Genomic DNA, 24,930 nt, shown 5'->3' on the forward strand with positions numbered 1-24,930 from the left:
TTTTTTTTTTTTTTTGGAGATGGAGTCTTGCTCTGTCACCCAGGCTGGAGTGCAGTGGTGTGATCCGGCTCACTGCAACCTCTGCCTCCCGGGTTCAAGTGATTCTCCTGCCTCAGCCTCCAGAGTAGCTGGGACTATAGGCGGCTGCCACCACACCCAGCTAATTTTTGCATTTTTATTAGAGATGGGATTTCACCATGTTGGCGAGGCTGGTCTCGAATTCCTGACCTCAGGTGATCCACCCGCCTTGGCCTCCTAAAGTGCTGGGATTAATCTTTGCATCTGAGTGAAATTAATCTGTCAAAAAGTTTGTACTAAATGGAATCACCTGGGAAGGGTGGCCAACTTCCCGATGCAGATTCCTGGGCCCCATCCCCAAATTGGGTTATTAGGTTCTCCTCTAGATAGCTCAGCATTCCAGCTTTGGCTGACAAGCCTCACTCAGGTCACTCTCTTTTAGTTGCACTGTTAAATGTCTTCCATGCAGGCTTTATAGGGAAGGACAAGGCAAAGAACAAAGCAGTCAACAATAAGGAAACCAAGCCCTCACAGGAAAGAGCCTGAATCAAGAAAACAAGGCATATTTATATTTAAAAATGAATAAGATTCTAAAGTGGCTTCCATATCCTTCCTTAATTATATGTACCATTATGATTAGAACCATAAAATGAACACACACACACACACACACTGGTAGCCTATCAATTAGAGAAGAAAGCCAGATTCTGCACTGGTCCTTGAAACTGTTACAGAACCACGATATGCTAAACGCTCTCGGCTCAGGTGACAACTTTTATTTTCATATACCACAGTATCCTTCCTCCTTACCTGTGGGTGGTATGGGATGAGTGATCTTTATGCTGATGTTTGTTTGGAACCATCTGTTATGTTTTTGCTAAAAGCAGAACTTTTACCACCCTAAAGAATACAGTGTAGGCCGGGCGCGGTGGCTCAAGCCTGTAATCCCAGCACTTTGGGAGGCCGAGATGGGCGGATCACGAGGTCAGGAGATCGAGACCATCCTGGCTAACATGGTGAAACCCCGTCTCTACTAAAAAATACAAAAAAAAAAAAAAAAAGAATACAGTGTGAAATAAGAAAGCCTTCCTTTTTGTGATCTTCATTCATGGACTTTTCATAGCTATTCTATAATCTACTAAAGCATTGGTCTCTCTCCTGTCTATCTCCATGGGATGTGGGGGCATGGTGTATGTACTCTATCTTAAAAGGGATCTGCCTGAGAGTGAGCCTGCAGCTAAGGCCTGCCAGCTCTGCTTCCTCCCCTTCCCCCCACAATCCTCCCTCCTTGATCTTCCTGTGGTGCACTGCCCCCTAGAGTGTAAGAACCTCAGGGGCACTGAACAAAGGAAAATGTCTGCGGTAGTAAAAATGGTGCTAATGACTGGCTGGCAAAACCCTGGCAAATCAGGTGGATTTTAGTTCTCTGCTTTCAACAGACTCAAGGAGAATCTAATCAAGTTGTTTGTTAGTTGATAGATCATCATTAATAATTCTTGATGATAGAGCACTGTGATCTTTGTCGAAATTCCAAAGGAATTCAAAGAACGGTCCAACATTGCTAACATAATTCTGTTCCATAGATTTTATGTGCTTACATCTGTAAAGAAATGAAACAAGGAATACAGCTGAGGTTTAACCCCGTCTCAGCTGTAAACCACATTCATGTATTCTTGGATAAATGAACTAATTAGGATAAAGAACATTCTACTGAAACAACTTTTAATCATCAAAGAATTATATTAATACCGTTTTCATTATATACCAATAATTATGATAACATTTAATTATGATAATATTTGTTCTGGACTGAGATAAACACTTAAAGAACTAAAAAAACTTATTTCCATTTATATTTTTTGTTGACAAGATAATGGGGTGAATGATTAAAAGATGGCAGGCATAATAGATTACATTCTGATAGGATTCTTGGCTGAAAAGTAGTATAGAAATACAGAAGGAGAAAAGCCAATTTGAAATGTTCTACTACTAAAGAACTAGCTCATTTATTTTTGTAAATGAATGAAGGGTGTCAAATTGTTATGATATTTAAATTGTACTGGATATGTTTAAAATAGTGATGTAACAGTTTTTATTTTAGAATACCAATATTTACACGACACCAGCAAATACATACTTTGTCAACTATTTAACTTCCCATGAAAAATTTTAGATGGCAGCTTAGATGGGTGAGGGGATACATGATTTTTCAAAATACTTCTGGGGGACACATGAGCAGAATACTTTGTGGACCACTGCTTTAAAACACTATTTCTCCAAGTACGGTTCAGGGACAACCTACAGAATCACCTGGGAAGGGTGGCTGACTTTTTAAAAATGCATATTCCTGGACCCCATCCCCAAATTGGGTTATTAGGTTTGGGGTGGACCCCAAATAAATCAATTTTCAGCATGTACCCCAGGTGGCTCTCATGCAAACCATTTAGGAAGCACTACTTAAAAAAATAAAAACTAGCAATTTACAGTATTGTAGCCATGGCTGGAGAGGGGAACAACCTCGCCTACATTTCTGGACTGAGGATAGAACTGAAAGAAAAGCTAAACAGGAGCCGGAGCTCACAAAACAGCAGCACCCGTGAAGGAGCCTAGAAATAGGAAAAGGTCGCCAGGGAAGGAATGCACTTTCCTGGAATTCCTAGCACTGTCAAAGAACAGAAATGGAAGGGCGTAGGCAGGCTAAGCCCACTGTGGGCTCTCCACCGTGGTTGCACTTTGGAAGAAAACAGAAGAAAGTCCTTTTCCATGTTGAACCAGCCTGAGGAAAGTTCGTGTTTAGGAGCGCCGACCATCACACCAAAATAAAACATGCACTAATGGAAGCTGATTGCAAAGCAGGTGACAGAGCACACTTTGGGAAGCACTGTTGGAGTGGGGGCAGAGGGGTACTTGCCATGAAAATGCCCTGGGGACCCTCTGACGACACTGTTGGGATGGTTGAGGCACCTGTTCTTTTGGTCCCACCGGTGGCCTAAAGCGTGGTCTCAGAGCGCTTGTCTTCTGCTGCTCACTGGGTGGGGCTTGCGAGCATCTGTTCTCTCTTCCTAGGATCACAGAAGAACTGCAGCTTCCTGGGGAGCAGTTTCACCTCCACAGGCATCGCTTCATACTCCTCACTGTCAATGCTAAAAGAGCCCCCTGCTCCCTGGGGAGAAGAGAATGTTCAGAACAGCTCAAACCCACATCAGTGGCCTACTGGAGTTGGGGGTCTCACAACAGCACCAGAACAAGTTCATTACGGAAAACAACATCCTCTCTTGAGGAGTTCCCCTGACGTTCTTTTACAAAAAACATTCAGTGCCTACTCTATGATGGCACAGTGCTGGTTCTAGAAACATCCTAATTCTACCATCCCAAAATACTCTGGGAGGAGACAGGGGCTAAAAAAAGAAAAGAAATCCTTTTTCATGGATGGTAGAATTAGGATGGTTATAATTTTGAAATATGTATTAAAAGGCAAGGGTCCTGCAACGTCTTTAAGGAACTCATAAACATAGTCCTTCTATATTATGCTAATCCTTCTCAAATAAAAATAGAGAAAGACAGCTAATTCTCTTATGACAAGCTATTATATCTGCTGGATCATTTTCATTATTCTCTAAGACTTGCTTAGCTTGATATACCTAAGGTATACGAACATTAATATCATTACAGAGTTTATGAAACCCTTCCATAATTCATGCATTTAATTCAGTATTTATATCGAAACTGTGATGCCAGTCACTATGGGGATACCTTCTCTTTACCTGTAGTCTTGTCTGAATACAGTAATATAATGGCCACATGTCTTCAAAGGCTATCTGAAGAGCCTCCTTTTTTCCGTATTGCCAGTTGAATAACCTCCCAATTCCAGATTCTATTTCCATTTTTTTCACACTTAATATGGGTTGTTCTAAGCATGGCATTTCATAATACAGAAAAATTCAGTGTTGAACTGAAAACTGCTTCCAGATCCTTTATATAAAATGTTAAAGTAAAAGCAACTGTTAACATTTGCCAGCTAGACAATTCTCTGTCTTAATGTAGTCACCTTCTGCATTATTTACGTATGGAAAAATAAAAGGAGACCTAAAAACCACTTTAGGGAAGAACCTTGGCTTGAAAACGATGGGAGTCTTCAAGAGTCCAACTCTAAATCCATGACTCCGAAGGGGATTCTGCCATCCTTTTCAGCTCCCCACTAATATGACCCAGAGCCTGGCAAAATGCGTGGCACACAATACGTGCCTAAGTGTGTGGGGTAGCTAACAGAGAGGAAGGATGGGACACAGCAGAGGGGCAGGCCGACGACGAACGAATCAAATGCTGTGGGTCTACCGACCCCTTCCCCACTCACCTCGGGGACAAGCAGGGTGCACCGGCTGGCTTGGAGACACTCCGTGCCCTCGGCGTGCAGCTTGGGGTTTCTCACCTTTCGACTTCTGTGGGCACAGGAAAAAGCAAGCTTAAGACCAGTGATGGCAACTGCATTAGGTTGCAACAATGTAGCAACTTCTTTCCCCCTTTTTATGAGGTTACATAAGTAGACAGATGGTCTATTAAGCCATAGAGTTCTGTAAATAATTTTTCCACAGTGATTCTTTCTTAGCATTGTGATACATTCTAGACTGAATGTAGAGAACTGTGCATGAAGTTATGACTTTCTCCGAAATGCTCTTGATTTAAAAATTGATTGATTTAAAAATAATCATTCCACATGTAACTAATTCTTAGATTGTTAGTCTCAAATTTAAAAATTAGAATGAAATTCAATTCTTTAGGAAAAGTACTAAACTTCTGGCATTTGGTACTTCTTGTGATTTATTACTTGAAGGAGAAAATATTTTTACTTTAATGTAGATATTTTTATGTATATGAACAACTAGTCTTAGAAGTTCTCTGATAACCCTTCCTATCTGTGGGTCCCACTCCTGTGGATTCAAGCAACCGAGGATAGAAAATACCTATTTTTGCAACTGTACTGAATATGTACAGACTCTTATCCCCTAGAGAATACAGTACAGCAACTATCCACATAGCATTTACATTGTATTGGGTATTATAAGTAATCTAGAGATGATTTAATGTACACAGGGAGGATGTGCATACGTCTATGCAAATACCATGCCACTATATAGAAGGGACTTGAGAATCTGAATTTTGGTATCTGAGGGAGGTCCTGGAACCAATCCCCCAAGGATACTGTGGGATGACTGTATTTATAACACAGTCTATTTGGCATACAATATCTACCTTGACTAAGTGACTATGGAGTAAAATTTCCAGCGCATATTCAGACACACACTCCACCTCATGCAGATATATCCTTTAGGCAGTGGAAATACAGTAAAAGCTAATCCAGGTAAACTAGTCCATTATTTATCATTCATTAACAACAGTAATTCTACGAAATGGTATCAGAGTTTTCTAATGCAACTTCACAGTGTTCTCTTCAGATATCCAGAGGAAACAGACATTACTTGATTTCACTTCCTGTAGAGAACAGAAGGACACTGTGGCTGCCACTGGTGCTAACAGTGCAGAACATAGTGGCTTCGCCTAACCTTAGCAATAGAATTGGGGTCTCTATTTCTGGATCCCTGTATCATAAAAGAGATTTGAATATTGCTGGTCTCGCTGGCCAAACTGTCAATGAAGATTGTGTGATTTCTGGACATTCTGTAGAAGGAGCAGGATTTTCCCTTTTCCTATAGATACAGCAAGAAAATCAAAGGCTACAGAATCAGCTATTCAGTCTCTGAAGAATTTATGCCAAAGGCAAGAACAACAAACTTATGTGCCTGTGTAGATAATGAAGTAGCCATGGAGACCAGGCTGCTGCAACAGAAATGTGTGATCCCTAAGTGGGCACGAGAGGGAGCTCTGAGACAAAGCACAGAAAAGCAGAGCTGAGCAAATTGCCAGTTGGCATGGGAACACACCAGCTCCTCAGATGCTCTGAAGGAGGATTGATTTATAGTGTTCTTAACCAGTACAATTCTGGCAGAGGTAGGACTTAACAAATCACAGGACTTGGAAGGGTATTCTGTGTTGGAAAGGGAAAAAGGCCTGGGAAATGCCCCAAGTACTCAATACCTTTCCCAGTTTTCCATGAAGGCCCTGGGAATAGGAGGACATGGTGAACTGACATAAACGGTAATGGATACTGTGAAGTGCTTCACAATATAAAAAGACTTGCACACATTCTCTTACTCAAGGTTGAACGCCGGTCCTGAGATCGGCAGAGACGATTGTGTTATTTCATTCTGTAGACGGGGAAAGGATTCAGACGCTAAATGATCCGAGTCATGACGTCGGGTAAGTGGCACAATCAAAATTTGCATTCAGCTCTTTGACCCTGAAACCAAAGTTCTTGACGCTGTGTCATGCTCCATTGAATTCTTTGGTTTCAATTGAAAAACAAAGACTGCTCTTACATTCTGATCCCCACAAAATGAACAGTGACGGCCAGCACAGGAGAGGGGCACTATACATGTCAGTCCCTAGGAAAGAACGAACATCGAAATTCCCAAACAAGACAAGGCTTTGGCTGGATCTCTGTCTTAGACTTCATGGGGCACTGTGAATAGTAAAATCTGAGAAAACCACAAGCCTCATTTCCTATGAACCCCAGTCCACTTACCCTATAGTTATAAAGTCTCCTTTGCTGATGGTGTCAGGTTCAATGCAGATATTCAGAAAATCTTCTTTGCTCTAAAAAGGTTAAGAACACTAACGTCATTGCTCTTAAAATCTGGCTAATGCAGCCTGTTGTCATCCTCAGCTTTGATAGTTCATAGTTGGAAGCTATGCACAGATAGGGGACTCTACTTGTAGTGATTTAATTCTGAACCTATTCTCAGTCTTTTTCTTTTTTTCCACGAAGAGCTTTACTGAGGTATAATTTACAGAAAATTCATCTCCATTGCTTGGCTTTTTTTTTACTACATAAGCAAACAGAAAACTCAGAGTGGGAGGTTCTGGATGTTCTGTCACTCACTAGTAATTATTAACTGTTGTAGTCTCTAGGATTACTTCCCTTGCAGGCCAAGCTTTCAGCCCATCCCAGCAATCTCAGTGTTCACTGTACATCAGCTTCACATCACAGCATGGAATCAGCTGCTTGGTGTGGAGAGCCCAGGTGCCTGTGCTGCTTTAAATGCTCTACATACAAATTTGATATGCAACCAGAGTTGAAAAACAGCAATCCTCTGGCTTCATTTCAATAGGATCACTCTGGCTGCCGTGTTGAGAATTAAGACAGGAGTAGTACTGGAGAGGGAGACAGTGGGCTAGGAATTAATATTATAGATAAATGTGTAAGAATGGCCCAGGGTTCAGGAGCTCCCAGGAGCAATGATCTGCTCTGACAATAAGACACTGAGAGGTGGGGCTGGGGGGAGAGTTAGAGAGGAGGAGGAAGAATGGGTTAAAGCAGTGACGAGACAGGAGGACAACCACCAGTCACCAGGCCAAGCATACAAGGGGAGGAAAAGAAAGAAAACACAGCCACTGCTTAAAGGCTGTGGGAAAGGCAGAGCCCAGGGGAGAGCCACGCTTCAGCTAGAACAGGGTCGGGAAACATTTTCGGTAAAGAGCCAGAGAGTGAACACTAAAGGCTTGCAGACCATGAGGTCTCTCTCAGCTATTCAACCCAGCCATGGTGGCTGAAAGCAGCCAGAGACTGCACTCAAATGAATTAGCGTGCTTGTGTTCCAGTAAAATTTGACTTACAGACACTGAAATTTGAAGACAATTTCCACACGTAACAGAAAAATACTCTTGATTTTTTTCAATGATTTAAAAATGTAAAAAATATTGTTAGCTACAGGCAGCAGGATATTCGGGCCTGTGGGCTGTCCTTTGCTGACCCCTGTTCTAAAGCTTTGTTCTGGAAGCACAATTAAGTTACCTATAAAGAAACTGTGGTTCTTTGGAGGTGAGCCTTTAGCTTTGTTTTTGTTTTGTTTTGTTTTTTGTTTTTGAGACGGAGTCTCGCTCTGTCTGCAGGCTGGAGTGCAGTGGTCAGATCTCAGCTCACTGCAACCTCCGCCTCCCAGGTTCACGCCATTCTCCTGCCTCAGCCTCCCGAGTAGCTGGGGCTATAGGCGCCCGTCACCTCGCCCGGCTAGTTTTTTGTATTTTTTAGTAGAAACGGGGTTTCACCGTGTTAGCCAGGATAGTCTCGATCTCCTGACCCAGTGATCCGTCCGTCTCGGCCTCCCAAAGTGCTGGGATTACAGGCTTGAGCCACCGCGCCCAGCCAACCTTTAGCTTTGTTAACAGGGAACAGGGCAGCCTTTAGTCTAGAATGAATTTTGACTCACTAGTGAGGCGATACCTTTCTGAGGACATTACCCAATGCCCCATGTCTGAAGAGGATTTTCTACTCTACTTGGTTCGAACACGAACTATTCCTGGCTTTGTGAAAGGACTGACGCTCCCGAGACTGTCCCGCCTGCTCATTGCTAACTCAACCTCCATCTCAGGTGGTAGTTTCTCACATGCATGCACCTGTCAGTACTCAGCTGAAGATTCCAGAGGAAACCTCCATAAACTTCTAGCTTGGTTCTGGGTGTGGCTCTCCTCTCCATGTGGCTTTCTTGTATCCTGCCTTGCAATTCTAGCTGCCTTGATTTCTCAGAATTCTCAAAGGCCCCTCAACTGAGGGGGGCCATGGGCTGTGTGGGCTCCCTCTCCACAGGCAGTGGCCTCTCTCCAGCAGTCAGCTGGGGCAAGCGTCAGGCTCACCGTGTTTGATTCCCTGCTCTCTGGACTCACTGTCCTATGCTGCTTGTCTCATACCAATGTCTCATACAGTTGTTTCATAGATTTTGTCTACTGTTTAAGGTGTTTAAGGTATAAAGCTGGTGCTTTTTGCTCCATCTTGGCCAAAAGTCTCACATTAGCATTCAAAAATCAATTCATTTTATTGCTTTGACAGATTAAATGAGGAAACTTTATTATCTCAATAGATGCTGGAAGAGTACTTGATAAAATTAAATATCTAAGAATTTAACATGAAAGATAAAAATGGTTAGCAAACTGGGAATAGAAAGGAACTTCCTTAATCTGATAAAGGGTATCTATAAAAAAAGAAAACACATTAAATACAAGAATGAAGCAATGAAGACTTTCTCTCTAAATCAGAAATAAGAAAGACGATGGGGACTCCTGTTCTTGCTACTTCTACTCAACCATGTACTGAGGTCCTAGCCAGTGATCTAAGTAAAATGAAGGATTGTAAGGATAAATATTTGAAGAGAGAAAACAAAACTTGCACTATTTGCATTGGCCATGACTAAATCTATAGAAAATTTGAAAGAATTCATTGAAAGAAAGTTAGAATAATTAATAATAATTTAATTAGGTTGCTGATTCAGCATTGATGTAAAAAGTCAATTATATGTCCATCTACTAAATCAGAAAATGAAATTTTAAGAGATATTTAGAATAGCATAAAAATTAAGATAACTGGGAATATATCCAGCAAAAGACAGGATATTCTAGAGAAAACTATAAAACTTCATTGAAAGATATTGAAGACCTAAACAAATGAAGAGATACACCCCGTTCATATGCGAGAGGAGTCAATATTGTAGAAATGTCATTTCTCTCCAAATTGATCTATGGGTACAATGCAGTGAGATCAATATTATAACATTTCTGTGTGGAATTTAGTAAACATTCTAAAATATTCATAGAACTCAAATGAGCTAAGAATAGCCAGGAGACTGTTTAAAAAAAAAGAAAAACATGGAACTTATTATAAAACTGTAATAATTAAGAGAAGCAGAGTATTAATATAAGTATGAGAAAATGGAACAACAATAGAAGAAAGAGACTAGAAACATTTACGTGTATATAGACATGATGTACGGCAGAGATCTATTGAAGATCAGTGGGGGAAAATGGAGATTTCAATAAATGGTGCTTGGACAACTGGCACCAACTTTCTATTTGGAAAGAACATAAAATTGGAGCTTTACCACCATCATTCACAAAACTCACTTATAAGTGGGGGTATTTCCTTTTGAAAGAAAAATGGAACTATGTTGCAAATCTTTTCACCTTTTTCCCATGTCAATAGATAGAAAATAATACATATATAAAATAGACATGATTTTTAATAAATGTACCAAAATTTATTCAGTCTGATTAGTTCTTTACAAATATTTTACTATTATAAATACAGTGAGCATAGTTGTATAAGAGATCCTAATTTTCACACATTCTACACTCCTACAGCTTCTTTCATACACTGAATGTACTGGTTTTAATAAGTGAACATTTTGAGCTATTACATGGCAGCTACATTGCCTTTATTGTATTGTATTTGCTTTTATTTTTATAAAGAATTGTGCAAAAAAAAAATGAATTTGCTACTACTAGTGATAAGCAGCACAGTATCGTATACTTTTATAATAGGCACAAAGATAAAAAGCACTTGGCATTGTGAGTGTGGCTAATCTTGATCGCCATCACATACTCACTGAACTCAATCCATTCACTGGTACTCAGTCATCAGAGAAAAGAACAATGGTAAAGAACATGAACAAAATACTTGGAATACATATTATTAAAGACTTGGTATAAAGGAGATGTATAATTAGAAATTTTATCTTTCTCTTTTAAATTCCTCTGGAACAGAATTTTTTTTGTTTTGTTTTGTTTTGAGCATTCATATATCCACTTTCACCAGTGTTTTTCAGATTTCCATTATGTAAAAAAGGACTGCTTACATTATATATTCATCAGATTATTTTCAGTAGGATAAATTCCTAGAAATACAGTTAACAGGGCCAAAGGTATGCATATATTTTAGACACTTCATAGATACTATACCCAGTTGCTGAGATAGGATGTTCCAATTTATATTCCCATCACAAAAACACACCACCAAGCTTTTAATCTATAACATGCTTTTTAGTCATGACAATTCAATGTTACTATTTTAATTTGCATTTCTTTGCCGAAATCACTCTGTTTCCTTACCTACAAAATGCAGATAAAGATAATCTACCTACAAGGATTGCATACTATGTAAAATTCTTAGGACAGTGCCTAGCATGTAGTAAATAGTCAGCAAATCTAAGCTATTTTTTCAAATGCTTATTTCTTTTATGATTTTCTATTCTTACCCCTTGCTCACTTTTTATATTAGTCCTTTGCCCATTTCGTATTGCTTTATCCTAAGAGCTTGTTATAAGAAAAGTGAATTCCTGGTCTATCACATGACAATACTTTTCCCAATATGTCATTTAAAAGTTTAGAATGTCTTTTTAAATAAAAAGACAAATGCATCAGTATGATTTTTGCCTTAAATGTCATGCTTAGAAAGGCTCTGTCTAATCACTTAGATTTTACCCTAATACTTTTTTTAACTTCAAACTTCTATTTTAAGTTCAGGGGCACATACACAGGATGTGCAGCCTTGTTACATAGGTATAAACATGTGCCGTTTACCCTAATACTTTAATCATTTTTTTATTTTACATTTAGTTCTTTAATCAAACTAGAATTTTTTTATAGGATGAAGGGAGCTATGTTTTCCAAATGTTTTGCAATGGACATGTATTATTTTCATAATTCGAAAACAACTCAATACTCTGAATATTAAAATTAGAATCAAACTTATCACTCTATTAATATTGGAATCAAACTTCTCACGACGTTCCAACTCCATCTGCTAATTTTCAGACGGGCCTAGACAACTGTGATCAGACTAATGCGCATAAAAGCTGAATGTAATTAGTCCACAGTTAACAATTACTTTCCTATTGGTATTCTCATTCATATAAATTACCAAGGTTTTCTCTATAACAGGGTCAGTAAACTTTTTCTGTAAGTGACCAGATAATAAACATTTTAGGCTTTGGGCCATACAATCTGTCACAACTACTCAGCTCTCCCCTGTAGCACAAAGGCAGCCACAGACAATATATTTGTGAATGAATATGGCTGTGCTCCACTAAAACTTTATTTATGGATACTGAAAGTTGAATTTTACATATTTTTCTGTTCACAAAAATTATCCTTCTTTTGATTTTCTTTTTTTTGAGACAGAGTCTAGCTCTGTCGCCGCCCAGGCTGGAGTGCAGTGGCGCGATCTCGGCTCACTGCAAGCTCCGCCTCCTGGGTTTACGCCATTCTCCTGCCTCAGCCTCCCAAGTAGCTGGGACTACAGGCGCCCGCCATCTCGCCCGGCTAGTTTTTTTATATTTTTTAGTAGAGACGGGGTTTCACCGTGTAGACCAGGATGGTCTCGATCTCCTGACCTCGTGATCCACCCGTCTCGGCCTCCCAAAGTGCTGGGATTACAGGCTTGAGCCACCGCGCCCGGCCCCTTCTTTTGATTTTCTTTGCATCATTTCAAATTAGAAGATTCTTGGCTTCTGGGCTATACAAAACAGGTGGCAGACCAGTTTGCCAATGCCTGCTTTATTTCAATACTTTTGGGAGTATTTTCTATAGCAGGACCACCCAACAGAACCTTCTGCACTGACAGACAGGCTGGCTGTATACCTGTGATTTCCAATATGGTGGCTACTAGCCACATATGGCTGTTGGGCCATGGGACTTGAAATGTGGTGAGTGTGACTTAGGAACTAAGTTTTACATTTTATTTAATTCTAATTAAATTTAACTAACCACATGTGGCTAATAGCTACCATATGGGATAGTGCATACCTATAGATTGGGCCTAAATAAATCATATGTAGATATAGATACAGATGTATGTGTGTGGGTATTTTTCTCCTGAGGATCTAATTTGACATATTTAGTACAGTCACAAAAATCGTGGATATTTACTCAAGTAAAAATTCCACAATTTTTTTCCAGTGACAAATGGGAATAGTTAATTTGCATTTCTAAAGCCCTCTTGCCCTAAGTTCTCTGAATGCCAATTAAGCAATGAGCAGAACATGTGATCAGAGCCCCAGAGGCATTTATGCCACTCCTGCAGGTGGCAGCTTCTCCTCATTGCTGTTATTCCTTAAAGGCACACCGTATCCTCTTTCCCCTGACCCTGCCCTCTCTATCTCCACAGGGTAAAAATAAAAATAACTGAATTAGTGGGAGCATTCTATAGCTGTTGTCACTTTTCTTAGGTACCAAATGCTTTTCTAATAAAAAAGCACACTTACCGTCGGGTCAAGCTGATTGTTCCGTGTTGTGATGGACAGTTCAATGGTGGACAGCTGCACATCTTTCCAGACCTCTGGGCTCACCTCTTGGGAAAGGGCTGTGGGAATCCATTAGATACAGGTCAGTTTCTTCCATTAACATTTACCCACCCACCACGGACGGCCAGCTGCTAGCCGCTCAGCTCAGTTTCTCAAGCCTTTCTGCTGACTCTTTGCCTTCATTTTATTTATTTCATGCTTCTTCTACATAGAGGTAAAAATGGCATCTCTGTGCCTAAAACATCACTACCAAAAGCAGTCACATTAGCAGAAAGATTGTGCACAGAGACTGCTATGCCCATTGATGGCACGTTGCTTGGGCATGCTCTGGTGGCACACAGAAGGATCAATTCAGTGATTCCTGAAAGGCTTCTCCTGCTCTGGTTAAGTCTCTAAAACTGATTTTGGAGGTCTACTTTGGGGCACTCCTAAACTGACCAGGGCCCTCCAATCTTCAGTCGCCACATTGCTCACCATCCTGTGGTTGTGCCCAGTAGGATGCAAGCCTTCGTAATATTCTCCTGTACAAAGAAGGTCTTTGTACAGGGGTCTCCTCTGGTTCACTGGGAGGTCTCTCTGTAGGTCCCGTGTATGAGATAGAGGCTTGATGAGTCTGAGGCCACTCCTTTTAATGTGGAGAAAGAAAATTTTCTTATGCATATACAATTCCACTCTGGGAGTTTCTCTCAGTAAAGGTTATTTATTTGTCTCTTTATACCTGCTAACAAGTGAATTAATAATGTCCTCTCACTGGATGGAATGCTAATTTGGAGCATGGAATCCTCAAGCTTTCTTTTCCTCTTAAAGCTAGATCTTAAAAACCATGAATTCAGCAAGTACTACCTCCACTGCTCCCCCTAAAATGGACTAACCATCACCATTTACACTTGTCCAAAAAGAGGGTGAATGAACATAGGGTCATCCGTAATAAATTCATCTTTGGCTTCCAGATGGTGATGCAAAATGAAACTGAGGAAATCCAGTTGCATCAAGTACCTACCTCACTTCTGGAATCTTATTCCACACACAGGACAGAATGGTTTAGCCCAGGCTCACAATCCAGCCCAAGGCTTCTCACTTCTGCTTCAAAGCCCATCACCCTCACACTCTAATTTTTTTTTTTTTTTTTTGTCTTCTGCATCCTGGCATCCCAAGTCCAATGTCATCCTGGATCACATCCTGACCGCATGAATAATTAAAACCATACCCTAGCCTCTCAGCCCTTGACATCACCTCCAGTTCACCACATCCACCCATTTCCATGGCCACATCCTGACCCCTAATGTCACCCAGAACTATTTCACTTTGGAAATCTAAAACTCTGAGATCCTACCCTCTAATCATATCCCATATTCTTCTGGTTGATTCTTTTGTGCCCATTGTGTCTCTTAGGGTGAAATGCTTCCCTGTTCTCAAGTTTCCAGGTGGTGAATTATAAAACAGTGGCAACACTGGCTTCTCTCACTCCACCACTTACTCCTCCCCAAGTCTAGAAGGACCAATGCATGGATCCAGCCCCTTCCTTTCTCTCTGACAGCAGCTGTCCTTGTCTCAAACGTTCACTGCTTCTTCTAATTTTCATGTGGTGAAAACTAGCTTCTTGTGGTGGTCTCTGCCCTGAAGGAGCTGTTTCAATGGATACCTTCAGTTCACAGTATTAGGAGATCAGATAGAGACCACGTATCTGTGCTCTGTCCTCCACTCCTGCTGACATTTATAAAGCTGATGTTTTGATCTTCATCTGCCTAGTTCCTGCATTTGTTTTCACACCTTGGTTCAAACTAAAAAGAGGAAGAGAGGGGTTTTACTGTGGGCCTCTGAAGACCTAACTGCCCCAAGTTTTCAATCACATTGAGGATTCTACTCCCTGACCACTCATTTTCCCTCAGTGCCAAACTGATAGTCAATTACTTTCAATCGTTTTCTTTTTCCACTTACTCCAGGCCCTCCTGTGTCTTTATTCTTCTACAGTATGTCCTAGAAAGCCCCAATTCTGGATCAGCCTTGTCACTAAGTTCCTGCACTCTTACATCATGGCTCAGTATTACTAGAGGAGAAAATGATATTCCTGCTGAGTATTAATATAGGGAAAAGCAGTCACCCAAAAGAGCATTCGTGTCTACAAATCGTTAGCCTCAGGTCTTCAATGCTACTTGATAATCCTAAGCCTCCTCCTCCATTCATCTTTCTTCAGAATCCCCCATACCACTACCCACCGCCTTTCTGACAGGATGACTGCTTCCTATACTTCAGTGAGAATATCAGGGACGTCAGTGAGAATACCTTAACTTTCTCTAATCTCATTTTCATCTGGACCTACCCTTTATTCCTCTCCTGTATCAATGAAAAAAGGTGTCCCTTCTCCTGTCCAGGGACAATCCAGGACTCTGGATCCCACACCCTTCTATCTGCTCTTGGATTTTGCCAATTCAGTCATGCTTTCTGTCTCCCTTCTCTTCACCTCCTCACATTCTTTTCTTTTTCTTCAGTCTAGAAACACATGAATATTCTCCACTTTTAAAAACTCCATATTGATCCCATGTTTCTCTCAGCTTTTGCCTTCCCTATCTCCTTCTCTTCAAAGTCAGGTTTCTTGAAGGAGTAGCCTGTCCTTGCCATTTCTTTACATCACTTTTATGTCTTGACTTTCTTCAACCTGGCTTCAGCCACCACAGTTTGGAGGCTGTCCAGCTTTTGGAGGCTGCCAAATTCGATGGATACTCTCTTGTCTGTATATTTAAAGTCTTTGCTTTTGCTTCTTGAAACTCTTACTTTTCTCTTGAAATTCTCTCTTCTATTGGCTTCTATGTTAGTATTCTCTCCTGCATTTTCTCTTAGCACTTCTTAGTCATTTTTGGTCGTTCTTTAAATGTTTATGTCCCTTAGGGATATTCCTGGCCCTCTGTACTGAATGGTAATTTCACCCAACCCATGGTTTCAACACCGCTCACACACTTATGACATTTGAATCTGTTTCTGTAATGCAGACCTCTCTGCTGAATTCCAGACCTAAATCACAATTGTATCTTTGCTTGTCTGTACCACACGTATGTTAACTCTACATAGATTAAACTGAAAATTTCATCTCTCTTCACAAACTTGATTTACTCTTTAGTATTATCAACATCAGTGGAAAACTCCAATTACCAAACTCTAGTCCCTCATACCAGAAATCTGATAATCCTATATTCTTCTGACTTTTGAGGTTCTAACTTAACAGTTCTTTAATCCGTCTTCTACTGTCAATACTCACTGTTACCTCCTTAGTCTATACGTTACTTCCCACCTGACTACTTTAACAATCTTCTATCTAATGTCCTTGACTTGAGCTACCTACATCCTATCTGTTCTTCTGTTTAGAAAAAAACAATTTTTCTAAAATGCAAATCTGCTCATGTCATGCCTCTGCTTAAGACTCAATAACTCCCCATTGCTTTAAGGATAAAAGTCAAATTGCACATCAAAACCCGCCATAACCTGCCCTTACCTAACCCACTGGCTTCACTTCCTGCCATTTTACTGCATTAATCATAATTAAGGGCCATGTCACACCACTGTGACTTCACACAGCCTTTAAATGTTTCAAAATTTAGTGTAAGTGTCACCTCCCCTGGGAAAATTTCCTGACCCTCATTAGATTTAGATGCCCCTCCTCTCTGCTCCCGTCTTAGTCTTTCTGTCTGTCTCTCACAGCACTGGCCTAACTGCTGATTTACTTACACTTCCCTCCCAGCATATGAATACTTCTACTGAGGGCAGGAAACCTGTCTCATTTGACTTTGTATCCCAAGCATATATCAACAGCTGTTTGCTGAATAAATGGTGGAATATTCCATTTAAATATGTAGCTACTCTGTTTCCTCCTAAATGCACTCAGAACTCCACCAATGAAATTATGCCCTCGAGGAATAACCGATTTTACTAATCCAGTTTGCCCTTGGTATATAAAGACCTTGCCCTGCCAAGTTCATTTTTAAAATTATATACATTTACTTCTAGTAGTCTAGTGATTTTAGGGTTTTACATTTAATTTTTTAATCCAGTCAGAATGTTTTTAAAAGGTAAAGGAAGCTATGTTTTCCAAAAGTTTTAAAAGGTAAAGGAAGCTATGTTTCCACATGTATTACTTTTATAATTAGAAAAACACTCAATAACTGAATATTAACATTAGAACCAAACTTCTCACTACATTCCAACCCCATCTGCCAATTTTCAGACTGGCCAACCAAACTGTGAATATCCCATTTTGATTTGCATAAAAGCTGAATATAGTCTGTAGTCCACGGTTAAAGATGACTTTTCTATTAGCATTTTCACTAATAAAAGTTGTTAGGCTTTTCTCTATGCCAGTATTTTCTATTGTATCATATAGAGTAGCACTGCCCAACAAAACTTTTTCTGATAATGGAAATGTTCCATACCTATACTCTCCAATACAGTCACCACCACCCATACTTAGCTAGTATAGTTTGAAACCTACTGATATAAACACAAACCTGTACAATTAGATATTACATATTCAGATGCAAATCTTCAATTCATTTCCAGGTACTAACATAGACAAGCATACAAATAATCAGTGGGACATATGGCATTATGTTCAAGGTCTGTCTGGCAAGAGAGTGAATTAATAGCAAAGGTAATTAGAATGCTAACGAGAGATTAAATATAGGTTTGGAAGTAGAGGGAATGAGTTGGTAGATGAGGGGTGATTGCTTATCAAAACAGGAATGCTGTCTGTATTTACATTTAATCAAACATGCCCTGTTTTAGTGTTGAAGCATGCCACATTCATCTGTAGCAAGAAATTAAAAAAATATACCAAATATCTGCATTACAGAGAAACAACAAAATAACACAGCAAATATCTACACTGTAAATCACATTTACCTTAAGAGTGCTGAAAAAGTGGGCTGCTTTGATTTTTAGAGGCCCAAGATACCAGTACCTGTGAAAAGACCAAGATAAAAATCTGATAAGAATATCAAAAGAACTATCATGTGATAGATACCATTCATGGCAGACAATACATTAGAATTACATCTCTGCTATGAGTGGCTATTCTGGTAGCTAGGAGGTTATGGCTTAGTATAAAAGAGTATTACATCCAATTTTAAATCCACATTTCGATGCCTTGTCAAGTTACATGTAATTAGTTAGTTATACAGTAAAGATCCTTGCAATTTATGAGAGATATATAACCAGGCTCCCTGAGTCACTAAATTCACAACATCCTTGAAACACATCCTTTAAGCCATAGAATACAGTTCGGTATACAGTTGTCCCTCAGTCCAAAGTCTGCAGATGTTCAAGTCCCTGATAGAAAATGCCCTGTTTGCACATAATCTATGTACATTCTCTTGTATATTTTAAATCATCTCTACATTGCTTATAACACTTAATACGATGCCTACACATCACTTTATTTGCACGGATTCAACACAGTACTCGGTGTGCAGCCAATTCCAGTTTTGCTTTTTGGAATTTTGTGGAATATTTTTTTCCCTAAATATTTTATATCTGCATTTGTTTATATCGATGGATACAACGGGTCAAGTGTACATTCAAAAGGGCTATGAGTAAAGGATGATATAGCCACACGAAGATGCAAACACTGCATGCTCTGATGTGCTGATCCCAAGCTAAATGACTAGATCCTGTACACCATGTCCTCTCACACAAATGCACATATGCACACTCAATTAAAAAGTGTAAACCAGCATAATTTCACATTACTCATGTTATACAGCTTTAAAATGGCAAATGTTAAATCTGGGAATAACGAGAATCTATTGCTTATTGCTAAATACATAAAAGCTACTGGAGAGAGGAAGACACCTAATCGGAATTAGAAAATGGCATAAAGTAGATTCTTCTCTTAAAACTTATCTCTGTTAACAAATCACTCAACATTAATTCCTCTCTATTGATTCTGATCATATACATTTATTTAGCATCCACTATGAATGTGGAGGAAACAGAAGAAATATAAAGTATAAATTTCCCGCTTTGGGAGCTTATGATTTGAGAAAATAAGACCCAAATAAGTAAAAGCAAACAATGAATGACTATATAGAAAAGCATAAACTAATCAGTGCTTATTGGTAAGGGGAATCAAAAAGAGACAAAAAATCATTAAGGGCCTAAAATTATTGGAGCAGCCATGCTTATAAAATGAATGGCACAGAATAAAGTCAGGGTACAAAACTTAGAGTATGGGAAACAGGATAACAGCCAGAGAAAGAGGGAAAAGCTTAGAAGTAAAGATGCATAATTTCATAATTAGAGGTGATGACAGAGTAAGTTGGGCCTGGAATAACAGACAAAGAGCTTAGATATAATCCAAGAGGGAATGCAGAAACATTCTAAATGATTATTCAGGTTGATATTGTGCTACTACTAATGAGGCCCTGATCATCTGATTTTTTTTTTTTTTTAATTTACTTTATAGTTTGCTTCTTTCCCTAGTTAGTCAAGTAGAAGGTCATCTCAATTCAGGCAGTTACCTTCTACATATTCCTCAGTTTCCTTCATCTCTACCAATCGTACATTTTGCCACTGTCTTTGTAGTCTTCTATAGCCAGCTAGGAAATGATTTATCCTATCTCTACCATTTCTTTCTTAATACAAAGAGCAACTCAGTGGATGGGCCTAGCCAAGGCAGCACGTCATGACAATCAGAATTTTAAAATTCTTTCTTCAGAAACCAATCAAGATATGGGGCAAGTATATAAAGTAGCCCTAGAAGTGTTGACCTGTACTATGCTTTACTGTTGCTTAACACATTTTGGAAAGCAATTTGTCCTAACCAGACTTTTTTAGGGAAAGCTAAGCAGTTTCTCTTGGTGAGCTGCTGGATTTGAGATTTCAGATCAAACACAAGGTAATTTGTGGAACCCTATAATCATGGCACACTTGCAAATAAAAAGATGTGAAATACTTCAGAATGCAACGTGTAATATAATATGGTAATGTCTCTCTTTTGACATTGCACTGTCAGGAATCTCATTAGCAAGAATAATAAAAGTGAAACAAGTGAGAGAAATTTCTGTTAAAAAAAAAAAAAAAAAAAAAAAAGCCTGGCAGGCTGGCCTATCAAGTGAAAGAGCAATTTCTTGAGAGCTATGTGTGAGATCAGCCACAATTCATTTAAACTATACTCAAACTGTAAGCCCTCGATTTTAAGAAAAGGTAAAGAGAAAATACCACCCACCAGGTATGAAGCAAATCTCACACGGTGTCCCCTTCAGTCCTGCTCAGCAAGCCCTTGCCTAACTTGACCTCTCCCCAGCACATGGAACACAACACACCCTCTCTCCAAGCCAAGGGTTTCTTTGCACACAACGCATTCTCCAAAAAGAAGTCAATTCCCACGAAAAGCCAGTGCTGGCCCTCTCATCAGCTCCTCAACAGGCCTGTTTCTCCCACCTCACGGCACAGCCAGGCGCCGCCTTTCTTCCTCCTCTAAGAGCAGCAGCCTGTGGTCTCCCAATCTGCGAGGCCTTCACAAAAATACCTCTCAGGAAAAGTCGTCCGACTGCAACAGCTCCGTAAGGCTGTAGCCCAGGCAGTCCCTTCCACTTGGTAGCCCGCTAAGCAGCTGCAGAATGACAGGCAATCCAGTTCTCCCTACAGCCTAGCTTGAGCCTAACCTATGCTTAAATATTGTACCTAAAAATAGAGACACACCCTTCTCCTCTTCAGCTACTGCCCAGCTAGTGTTGAGGAAGCTGCAACCTTCCCCAGCCTTTCTGCATATAGGACATAAACCTCTACCTGATTGTTCCTACCTCCATTATTCACACACAATTCAACCTCAAGGCCCACCAAATTTATTCCCAGAAGATCTCTGTGAGTTAAAACCTGAAAGGCAGGGACAGAATAAGATTTTTTTTAAAAAACATCACACATCAATATAGTAATCCTTTACTTGCTAACTTTGACGCCAGCATCTCTGAAAGATCCCCATCGAAGGCCGGTCATTGCAAACACAGGCTGTTCCTTTTCACCCTGGAAGTTAAACACATTTCATTTAAATTCATGATTACAATCAGTCACTTGGAACTCTTTACATGTAAGTACTCAGCAAATGTTCATGGCCTACTTTTCATCAAACCAAAATTCTAAAAAGTCTGCTCAAACATTAAAGACATTAACCCTGTGAGTACTCAGTAAAAATACTTGAATAAGCCACACTGTAAATGAAGGGAAGTTTTACACATCAGGTCTCATGAATCTGCTGGCAGGGGAACATACTGTCATACTTTGGACTGTAAATTTGGGAGTACTAACTATGTGACTTCTTGAACCAATCAGTAGTCAGGTCAGCTAGAATTTCTTTCCTGTACTTGTCCAAGGCAAAGATAACTTAAGCCTGCATTTTCCTTATAGGGTCAAGAGCTCTCAAGTCAGATCAGAATCCTGGTACTCTAGAATGTTTCACCTGAATATCTGAAAATACAGTCAAATATGTGTTAGAAAAAGTCAAAATAAAAAGTGATTTGGAGTTAGTCCAATGTTTTATGGCCAAATACTGCATATTATAATCAGTGAATTTCTAATAAATCAGTGAATTAAGCAACATATAGAAAAAATACACAATACAGCCAAATGTCTCTAAGAGTTTATACTCCACCCTGAATCTTCCTTTAAAATTATCAATAATCTAGGTACCAGGATTCTAAATGGAATTTTTCCTGTAGCTCAGAATTTCATCTAAAGTCTAAGAGCTGAAAATTGACAGGCACCCAATGCCCCCACACTCAAGAGAGCCACCAAATGCTACAGAAGAGTCCATAGAAGTTGCTAAAAGCGGGCAGAACCAGCTTGATTCCCATCACAGCCAGTGCAAGCAGAAGAGTAGCAACTGGAGGTAAATCCTTGGCAGTGCAAGTCGCTGCCTAGAGAAAGCATGCCGTCTTCTCCGTAAGGGAAAGAGTGCTTCCCCCAACACCACTCTCACTCCCGTTTCCACTATGCCAAAAGCAAATCATTTGCTTTGGAATGACTAGGAGAATCAAAGAGATTTCTAGGAGAATCAAACACAATAAAAGAAGCCTGCAAGGGAAGGACACTGGCCTCTCATCCCTTTGTCGAGGATCTGCAGGTGCAGTAGACTTGCATTTTCACTCTCTGTACGTGCTTTAGCAAGGCACAAGGGAACCAGAGAGAAATGGCAGAGAAAAAAGGAGAACGTGCAGCAACTCACTGGCTGGTACAGCAAGGACATATTAGTTTTCTGGGTGCCTAGTGGATACTGTGGAAGATAACAGGCCTTTGAGTCATCTTGACAGTATCCCGTCTAAGAGCCTAGCCCAGGGATGATAGTATCCAAGCAGTCAGAAGCTGTGGAGAGAGCGAAGCCTGGATGCTCTCTGCAGGAAGTTGAAAAAGGTGGAGCTAGAACAGATCTCTAACATCAGAAAACTATGTATGCCATGGGGAGGAATCCCAAAGAATTCACACATGAACCCGTAAGACAGCCAGCACAGGGGCATCAGCAACCAAGAGGGAATGGTAAGGAAAAAGATTTTTCTCTAATCATTCCTTTATGTACCAACAATAAAGTAGCCAGAAACAGTAGGAAGCAGAGAGAGTGCGATGAAAAAACAGCCCAAAGACATTGAGGGGAAGGAGGACTTTTTTTATTTTGCCTTTTTTTTTTTTTTTTTTTTAGACAGTCTCTCACTCTGTTCCCCAGGCTGGAGTACAGTGGGGTGATCTCAGCTCACTGCAACCTCCGCCTCCCAGGTTCAAGTGATTCTCCTGCCTCAGCCTCCTGAGTAGCTGGGATTACAGGTGCACGCCACCACGCCTGGCTAATTTTTGTATTCTTTTAGTAGAGACGGGGTTTCACCCTGTTGACCAGGATGATCTCCAACTTCTGACCTCTGATGATCCACCTGCCTCAGCCTCCCAAAGTGCTGGGCTTACAGGTGTGAACCACTATGCCCAGGATTGCTTACTAATATGAGGAGGTGATGGAGGATATCAATGATACAGTAACATTTGAACAGAGACCTGAAGTACATGAGAAATCCAAATGAGGCCAGAGAGGTCACAGAGACAGGACTGTGTTTGGCCTTGAAGGACTTTGAATGACTTCGGTGTTATTCAGAGATGGAAAGCTGTTGATGGGCTCTGGACAGAGAAGCGACATGCTCTAACTCCTGACCACACACTGGCTGTTGTGCTGACAACAGATCGTAGGGAGGCGAGGGGAGAGGGAATGACAAGAGTTAGAGGACTCCTGGAATGATTCAGACAAAAGATGAAGGCAGCTAGGACCAGCGTGGTAAGAACAGAGGCAAGAAGAAATGCTTGATTTTGGATATATTTTGAAGATAGAACCAACATGACTTCCTGCCTGAATGGGGGAGTCAAAGATGACTCCAGAATTTTGGGGTGTAATAAGTGATGATTTTATCAAAGTATAAGTGATCATTTAAAGACTGTATTATTTCTGGCCGGGCACGGTGGCTCAAGCCTGTAATCCTAGCACTTTGGGAGGCCGAGACAGGCGGATCACGAGGTCCGGAGATCGAGATCATCCTGGCTAACACGGTGAAACCCCGTCTCCACTAAAAATACAAAAAACTAGCCAGGCCAGGTGGCGGGCGCCTGTAGTCCCAGCTACCTGGGAGGCTGAGGCAGGAGAATGGCATGAACCCGGGAGGCGGAGCTTGCAGTGAGCTGAGATCCGGCCACCGCACTCCAGCCTGGGTGACAGAGCAAGACTCCATCTCAAAAAAAAAAAAAAAAAAAAAAAAAAAAAGACTGTATTATTCTTAGGAATGTTACATGCTGACCATTAAAGATTTATAAAATGGTATAATAACATAAACCAATTGTTTTGAAGTAAGAATCCTCACAGAATACCTAAGTGATCCTAGGCAAGTCACTTAACTTTTGAACATTGGCTTCTACCTCTGAAAACAAGGTCATCTTTTGCTTAATACTAAAACAACCTTCTCTACATTATCTTCTATGAGTGTATAAAGGGGCTATCACCACTGTATCCTCACCTGCTAGCAGTGAGTGACCAACAGTAAGTAAAATTTATGATAAATACATAAAATTTTAAAATTACTATATTTAATCATAAAATGAGGTGACAGAATAACCTCATAAAGCTTTTACGTGAGCCAAAAATATCCCTACCCTCACTGGAATTTCACAAACGTCACCTCTCATGTATCTGAAGACAGATATGTTTTCACTCATCCATTCAGCATTGACAGAACCCCTACTCAGCCAAGTATGGTGCTGGGAACTGCAGACACACAGGTGAACACACTAACACACTCCCTGCCTCGAAGTGCTCACATTTCCTCCCTAGCTTTATGCTCTCCAAGCTACATGTCTAGTCTTTCCGTTGTTCCGCCATGATTTTACAGCCTCATTATCTTGTTTACCCAGCTGCCTCTGTTGTTTGTCAGTGTCCCTCTTAATTCTGTCATCTAGAACTGAATCTAAATATTGTCTGAATTAAATCCCACTTAACGCCTTCACCTTAACAAAATTGCTAAGTAAGTATAATAGTGTGGTAAGTTTCCATATACCAGGCTTCTGATTTATATTGAGATACCTACTGAGTATCATGGAAGTAGGTACAACTGCGCAATGGGTGGGGGGAGCTAAGGAGATGGATGGTAAAGGAAAATATAAATTTTAAAACAAAACATAAATTATTATTTTTAATTGATAAATCACACTTGTATATGTTTAT

General features: G+C 40.2%; 1 protein-coding gene across 4 annotated transcripts in view; it reads right to left on the reverse strand.

Moving 5' to 3' along the window:
* Positions 1–1,574: 1,574 nt before the first annotated feature.
* The window catches only part of AGK (acylglycerol kinase), a 104,076-nt gene continuing 80,720 nt past the window's right edge, over positions 1,575–24,930 (reverse strand). For 3 of the 4 annotated variants that reach the window (XM_033193972.1, XM_033193973.1, XM_033193974.1), the window contains exons 10-16: positions 21,133–21,212; positions 18,093–18,150; positions 13,677–13,827; positions 13,164–13,261; positions 6,659–6,729; positions 4,358–4,457; positions 1,724–3,181 (exon numbers count right to left, since the gene is read on the reverse strand). In XM_033193972.1, coding sequence (XP_033049863.1) covers positions 3,044–3,181; positions 4,358–4,457; positions 6,659–6,729; positions 13,164–13,261; positions 13,677–13,827; positions 18,093–18,150; positions 21,133–21,212 — 696 coding nt within the window. In that variant the 3' untranslated portion in view covers positions 1,724–3,043. Of the gene's footprint in view, positions 3,182–4,357; positions 4,458–6,658; positions 6,730–13,163; positions 13,262–13,676; positions 13,828–18,092; positions 18,151–21,132; positions 21,213–24,930 lie in introns of all 4 variants that reach the window. The other variant, XM_033193975.1, reaches the window with a different exon arrangement.

Source organism: Trachypithecus francoisi, unplaced genomic scaffold (assembly GCF_009764315.1).
Source record: "Trachypithecus francoisi isolate TF-2019V2 unplaced genomic scaffold, Tfra_2.0 Lachesis_group4, whole genome shotgun sequence".
Lineage (NCBI taxonomy): Eukaryota > Metazoa > Chordata > Mammalia > Primates > Cercopithecidae > Trachypithecus > Trachypithecus francoisi.